The sequence below is a fragment of the Halichoeres trimaculatus genome, unplaced genomic scaffold, assembly GCF_033239565.1.
Source record: "Halichoeres trimaculatus isolate MK-OKI-2021-1 unplaced genomic scaffold, fHalTri1.1 fHalTri1_scaffold_17, whole genome shotgun sequence".
In the NCBI taxonomy this organism is placed as follows: Eukaryota; Metazoa; Chordata; class Actinopteri; order Labriformes; family Labridae; genus Halichoeres; species Halichoeres trimaculatus.
This window is the reverse complement of record NW_027437195.1, coordinates 15553684-15561504: the sequence shown is the minus strand read 5'-3', so window position 1 is coordinate 15561504 and position 7821 is coordinate 15553684. Positions and strand designations below refer to the sequence as shown.

General features: G+C 42.4%; 1 protein-coding gene across 1 annotated transcript; it reads left to right on the top strand.

Moving 5' to 3' along the window:
• Window positions 1-80: 80 nt before the first annotated feature.
• vash1 (vasohibin 1) lies at window positions 81-6491 on the top strand. Its single transcript, XM_074692767.1, has 7 exons — window positions 81-1084; window positions 1499-1587; window positions 2000-2056; window positions 2384-2458; window positions 3967-4348; window positions 4845-4954; window positions 5149-6491. The coding sequence occupies exons 1-7, from the start codon at window positions 863-865 to the stop codon at window positions 5219-5221; spliced, it is 1008 nt and encodes a 335-aa protein (XP_074548868.1). The 5' UTR covers window positions 81-862; the 3' UTR covers window positions 5222-6491.
• Window positions 6492-7821: the final 1330 nt, after the last annotated feature.

Sequence of the window (7821 nt, the reverse complement as noted above, 5' to 3'; positions counted from 1 at the left end):
CACCAATCGAGGAGCACCTGAAGGCAGCATTTGTCACGGCTGAGATCATCCGTTAAATAGCACGCATGCGCAGTCGTCAGAGATCTGGGAGTGTCTGAGCTGCTCGTTGGACGTGAATCCCACCCGCAGTAACCCAGGAGCATCTGTATGAACAATGAACTGGCTGACTGGGGAGGAGATGATTTGAAACGGACTTGAACGGGACGTTTGAGGAGAGTCGAGGCGATGGGAATCTGTACCAGCAGTGATTAATACGAGGTTTCTGCGGGGTGAATGACCTCTAACGGTACAGGGAATTAGTAATTTGTGATACTTTGTTGTCTGGAGAGCCAATCCTCTTATAGACTGATAGCATTATATCGGCGGGCTCGTGTCTGTGCTTTTTAGTGAACTTTTACCTCAACGGTCATGAATTTAGCTACATATCCGAAGGCTTAATCACCTCATTGTCTCTATTTATAGATCTCCAGTAATATGTGATTATTGAGCGGCCTGCTAGATTTAACCAAAGTGCTAAACAGTTCCAGAAAACTCATTGTTTTTTTTCCACAAACCAGGATTGTTTAAGATTTTCATAGATCATTTGTGTACCACTAGCCTCTGAACTACCGAGGTGAGTCTGGATTACTGCATATCAGCTTTAAGTCACACACACCACAGCTTGACTTTTGTTTTTGAGACGTTGCTGGCACAATGCTGCTGGGTGTCATGAGGTGGCCATCTGTTATGGGATCCTACTTAAACCGGCAAGCAGATTAACCAGTGACAGGTCCGAGGCATCAGCAGGCAGGACGTTTCTGTGCCTGGACTCTGTGTTGGAGGAGGAAGAAGAGGAGGAGGAGGAGGAGGAGGAGGAGGAGGGATGCTGAGGGCCACTGTGGGCTGTGTGCAGGAGAGAGATGAAGAGCAGGAGGATGAAGGTGAAGAAGAGCTGAGGGATGGAGGGGTACCTTTCTATGTCAACAGAGGAGGCCTCCCGGTAGATGAGGAGACTTGGGAGAGGATGTGGCGCCATGTGGCCCGAACACACCCCAACGGCGAGGCTCTGGGGAAGGAGATCCGAGGTGCCACTGACCTTCCCAAGGTAAAAAGTGCTGGATATGTGAAGCAGCCACTGATTTTCACACATGCATTCAAAACCAGCAGATAGCTTAGATGCAATTTACACCCATGTGTTATGGAAGTATTTTTTTACAGTGTTACTAATGCCACCCCACATGACTGACAGAGGGCCATGTCCCACTGAATCATTTTTCTAACAATAACTTTCTTCCATGTCATAATAGAGAAAAAACAATGGCTTGTTGTACCCATCTTGCTTTTTTTTTTCAATTCAGTCGCAGATGTTCAGATGCATACACCTCATTCATTCCTTGTGACAGAATTTAAAGAGTATTCTAAAAACGCTTCCCAGTCTTAGTCTCAAAAAACTCCTCTCTCTGGCTGCAATGAATATTGAGATTGTTTAATGCAGCTGTTTGATTGTCCACTCCCACAGATTCCAATACCGAGTGTGCCTACAAGCCAACCTACCACCACTGTCCCACAGCGCCTGGAAGCCATACAGAAATACATCAGGGAATTGCAGTATCCTTAGACAAAGTTTGCACATTTCTGTTGGGTTTCCACTACCATTGATAACGGTTTTGGATAACAGGGTTTTTGAGATAGATTTTACTCAGTAGTTGTAGCTTTAGAATGTATGAAAGCAAAATGAAAGAATAATAGCTACGACATCAATTTATTAATCCCACTGACCCACAGTTTTGACACACTTTGATAAAAATGGGACAAACATAAGAAAGTAGGCCACTGTCTGAATATTCTATATTAAGCTTGATTTCCAGTCAGAGTAGAAATTCATCCATAATTAACAAACAACCTATGAATATCACAAAGCACTCTAAGTGATTGTGTCGTCTCCCTGGCTGCTAGGATTAGAGTTTTCTCTCTAAGCAGATTTGTGCTTTCATTTTTTGACCTTAACTGTTTCCTGCAGGTACAATCACACAGGGACACAGTTTTTTGAAATAAAGAAGAGCCGGCCACTCACTGCGTAAGTGCATTTTTTTATTTGATACAAAACTGACCAAGTAAGAGATTTACAGACATGTGTGTGTCCAAGGATGACACTGATTGCTTCTGTTTATTATTCATGGTTTAGCCTTTGCTTCAGTGCCTGGTGTGTATGGAGCAAATGCAGCTCTGGTTTAGCCCAAAGGCAAACACAGCAAACAGAAGGGACTGGAGAGCTACAGATTTGGAGATCTAGCTTTATTACATTTACTTGAAATTTGATTTTTCCATGTGAAATGTTTTTGTTTGGCAGACTGAAATCTATAGCAGAAGTTAAAGTGCTTCTGTCTTGTTCAACTCTGCATAGGTTAATGGACATTGCTAAAGAGATGACACGGGAGGCTCTGCCCATCAAATGCCTGGAAGCGGTCATCCTGGGGATGTATCTTTACAGCAGTAGAGCTAAATGTGTGCATCACCCGCGTCTAAGACGGATTCCCCCAGGAGGAAAATTGAGTGTACTGAGGTCATGAAAATGCATCATTTAGTATCATTTCATATCATATTGCATGCTATCTTATTATATCTTGCCAAAACCCTTTCATATCTTTTGGGGCTTTGAGTGGAGATGATTATGTAGCAACTTGTCCTTCCTGCAATGAGTGTAGATGTATCACATCTTATTTTAACTCATCCTATTTAACTAAAACAATTGATCTTTTGGGGCGTATTGGTTACAGATTTGATTGATACATCAGCCTTTAAAAGCCTGTGGTACCAAAAACTAATACCTGAACATTGCCAGATTTCTTGGTGATGCTGATTTGACTGTTGGCACATGTGACCGTACATTGTCTTTCCAAACTTTGCAAAAACTCTTTAAAGGGGACATATCATGCTGATCCCTGATTTAATACTTACATATAAAATAATAAAGTTGAAAACAAGACCTTTCACCCCCTGAATTTTCAAAAAAATTAGATATTGTATTTTTTCTGATATCCTAGAACGAGATTTGATGCCTCTGAAAATAGGTCATTGACATTTGGCTTCGAGATTTCGCCCTTCACGACGACACGAGGATCCTTTCTTTTTATTGGAGTAATCTGATAAAGCAGCTTCTCCTCTGTGTTGTTAGTCACACAACCGCCACCGAGGGATACACCCACCAAGAGCTGAATATAAATAAAGCTCCCTACTAGCTCTGGCTAACTTGACTGAGTGCTAACATAATGACGAACTGATGGTAGAGGCGATCTTTAGACTACACTTTCAGCATGATGGATAAAACAGACAGAGAAAAGTGAAGGAGCAGGATGGAGCCCTGTTATAGAAATAGTTTATTGGTGAAGTCTGCCTATATTTTCACATATAAACTATACATGTTACAGTACCGGTTTGACTCACCACACTGAAGTGTCCTGAGATGATCCGTGTCGAGGTGGATTTTCTTCCTCCTGAGCTGCAGAACCGTCCGGGTCTGACTCGGGGTCCAATACAAAAGGACGTATCCTACACTCTGCCATTTTATTAGTGTTATCAATGCCTTACGGTGAAGTTTTGGCAAACAGCAAACTCGCTCGGTCTGCTCCATTCAATATGGCGATTTTGTAAATATTGCCATGTTGCAAAAACCGCCCCCTGGCTCTACCCCCTCCGCCCCTCTGATAGAACTGACCAATCCGAGCACAAAGGGCTGTGACGTTGCAAGGTTACTGGAGGTCATTCTCCAAACGGAGCGTTTCAACCAGATCTTCAGAATGGCCTAAACTGAGGATATTGAGAACGCTATTGTGGGGCAATGAAGGAACTAAATGACTTGTACTGAGGCAGAAATGCTTTACAGGCATCCTAGTCTGGCATAGTGAAAAGGAGAAACAAGCATGATATGTCCCTTTTAAGACTCACAGAAGTCATAAGTGTCAGTTTCTTTGACTAGTATTCATCTAGTTACCTCACCAACAGTATGCCTGGCGTGGAGCGCTTCCCCCTCAGCTTTCAGTCACACTTCTCAGGGAACCACTTCCATCACATCGTGCTGGGAGTCCACAGTGGGGGACGCTTCGGTGCGCTGGGTATGAGCCGCAGGGAGGACCTAATGTTCAAGCCCCTAGAGTTTAAGACACTGATGGACTTGGTGCAGGAGTATGAAGGAGCCTACAGGGGCTACTGGCACACGCTGCGGAAGGTCAGGATCGGCCAGTATGTGTCCCATGATCCTCACAGTGTGGAGCAGATAGAATGGAAACACTCCATACTTGACGTGGACAAGCTGACCAAGGAGGAGCTGAGGAAGGAGCTGGACAGACACACTCGGGACATGAGGCTGAAGGTACAGCACAGACATATTTCTTTTTTTACCCTTACTCTGAGCTTTCTTTTGCATCCAGGATGAGCAGACAGAGGTATTACAGGATGAAAGACAATGATGATAAATATCATTTGTCCTCAGCAGAGCAGCCACCCTCCTTACAGCTTATTAGATTTCTTTGACGTGCTGTCTCTTCATGTGCAGTGACACTGAGTTGACCTGCTGTTTGAGGGGCATTGCCTCTCAAACGATGCTCCCTCATCACCTCTCATGCTATAATAATGAAGGCAGCCTTGGCGCTGAGCTCAGTGTGTAATAAAACTGATGTGATGGCTTCACTCTGCTTGTGCTTCATGCATGGCTGGCTCAGTCCATCAATAGCTGATCTTTTACAGCCACTACTCTAAGAATAAAAACTGCTTTGCAAAAAGCACACGACACAATCAACTCAACCATGAGTGAAATTTTTTATTAGATTCCTTTTGGTAATATCTGTTTTTTTTCTGTCAATTTGTAGATCGGAAAGCCTGCACCCCCCTCTCCCACCAAAGACAGAAGAAACAGTATGGGCTCACCCCTGCGAGGACAGAACAGCCCCATACGTCGGATCAGCCGTGTGGAGAGACGGTATGACTGAGCTTGATGATAAATTTATCTCTCTAAAGATACAGTGTTGAAGTCACCAGAGTGACTTTTTTGCCATCGGAAAATTTTTGTTGTTTTAGAGATGCCTTGTGACCTGAAATAGTGTCACATTTCCTCTCTCATGTGAATAACACTCATTGTTTCATCTTTTGGGTTTTTTTTTTTTTTTTTTGCAGTCCCTCCGGAGAGAAGAAGGTCTTGGAGCAGAAGCCGTCCACAGATTTAAATGGATACCAGATTCGAGTCTGAGGAAGATCTCTAGATTTCTTTGTAAAGTAACAAGGTACCAAACACCAGTTTAATGGGTCCACTGAATCATTCTGAGGCTAAAATCTTTGAACAAACTGGTCCATTCACTAATGCAACGCTGAATAGGTCACCAGCAAGTTTTCCTCTAAAACAAATGCCTCATTTAGTGTTCCCATGTCTATGTTATTGAAGGCTCTCTGGAGCACTTACTGTGGATGGTAATTGGTGCTGGCTAGATTCCCAAATTATAAATAAGGGGGACAAAAAAGTGCATCACTTTGTTAACATTTTGGTAAGTTTTTCCAACTCCACAAGAGAAGTATGACTCCAGCACTGGGCAAAACCAACACTCGGCATAATCCTGCTACTGGACATATCATGTGTTTCTGTGGTGTTTTTTTTAGGTTCAACAAAAGCTCTTAATGCTTGTCTGCAATCTGTATCATCGTACTGTAAGTGTGCAAATACTGTAATGTAATTTTAAATCCACTTAGGCTCTGCTGGGCCACGACTGCTTGTGTTGTGACCAGTTTGCAAACCACTACCCTTGTGCCTTGTTTTATATCCAAACCCTTTACTCTCATAATCCAACACTCTGCACTTCCAAAATACAGAAAATTAACAACATGAATTTGACATTTCTCGATCATTTGTCTCCAGATGTTAGCATGTTTAGCTCACCCTCACAGATTAAAATGTAGGCTGGTGATGGGATTTTCAGTACACTGTATACCAGATTATGGTAAACCATGTGGAGGCATCTGCTGAGTGATAATTTTAGAGACAGGAAAACCCCCGTCCTGACAATGATCAAGGTGATTTGTGGCAATCCAGCTGACTGGGCTTATCTGCATTCAGTGCAGATGTAAAGCAATGGGAGTCAGTTATTATGTACTGTATGGCTGCTTTATAAATAAAGTGTTTCTAGCTTTTATTTGTAGCAACTTTATCCAGTGTTTCACTTGCCTTAACTGGTATCCAACAACTGGCTTCCATGTGGGGTGTAAAGATGTTTATTTGCAGCACTTTTATCTGCATTTTGTATTTTTTTATGAGCGATTCTGTCATTTTATACTACCTTCAGTGTTAGTGACCACCAGTTGACCACTTAATAGTTACCACAAACTGTTTTGGATTTATTCCCACTCAATACACTTTTACGCGTCCAGTACTGTAGGTGTTCACCTTCATTTTAGTGCTCTATAACACTTGTTTTGTACCAAAAGACTGTTGATGAACAGGATCGAAATAAAGGCTCACTATGAGTGTGGCAACACCATTCTGTTTCTCTCTCTTATTCACTCACTGTTTTGTCTTTCTGTCTGTTAGAGCTTGAATGACACATATTCAGTGTTTTCTGTTTTATTCTTGATGTATTCTTTAATTAGTTTTTAGGCAGGTTGGGTGTAAGGTGAGGTGAGGAATGGTGCCAGCTTTCTGTCTGCCAATACTTCAAACTGAGCACAGGATGTCCTCTGCTGAAGGCCAGCTTTTGGCACCAGGGCAAATGATGATGTCTTAGCACTCCCCGTTAGGTTTACACCAAAGAAACTGAACACAAACAAATCCATAAAAGGAAGCGTAAGCTTTTGTACGCAGCAGAGCTGTATTTTCAAAGCAACTGTCAGGCCAAATGCAGCAGTTTCTACACCTAAGTCTCAGGGTTTCTGCTTTTGAAACACTGTAGATGTTTGCCATTTCTATTCCTTTTTTATATTGTTAGTAGTTGTCAGTGTTTGTTCCAGTCACATAAGGAATAGCTGGTAGCACGTGTGATGTTCTCCTGAGCTTGTTGCTAAATGGATAACAGGCAGTTGCTTCTCTAATCAGCTAATAAGGCTTAATGGATTCTGTGAAAACTGGCCTGCAAAGAACCACTCTCTCAGGGTCAAAATAGTATTTCTGAAGAGGCTGCACGTTAGCTGCTGTACTGGAATGTTACTGTAAAACCACAAGACCAGAGAGATCTCTCCCAAGGAATGTTTTGTTGATAATTTAGCTTTTGCTTTGGTAAAGTATGAAGAGAGAAGTCATGTCACACATCTTTTCCAACAGTGTTTGTAAGATACACAAAGCATAATGACCCATTTATAGGAAACCCTTACTGACCTAGTTCATTTAGCTGCATTCATTTGATGCATCAGAGGAGGCAAACAAAACAGCCTTCTTTATGAACTAAATTCTTTTTACCTCTCATTGATGATCGTAGTAGCTGTATTTATACTGCTCAGTGACGGGATTCAAGAGTGGAATACATCACACATCATCATACCTCCAGTGGCCTACACACAACACAAAGCTCATGTACTGAGCTCTATCATGCATGAACACTCAACTATCTAAATTAATTATTCATGCATCGACCACACACACACACATACACACACACACTAGGCAGACATCTTCACCCTGATAAAGTGAGTTAGGCGGGGGGCATAGCCAGCATTCAGGTCGCAGTCTGAGTGATCATGCAGGACACACACACACACACACACACACACTGAGCCAGACAGCAAGTGGAGGATGAAGAGCCTGTATATTCAAATGTAATGAATTATAAATTGAGGACAGCACTGAGGACACTTTTTCTTTTTAGTAAT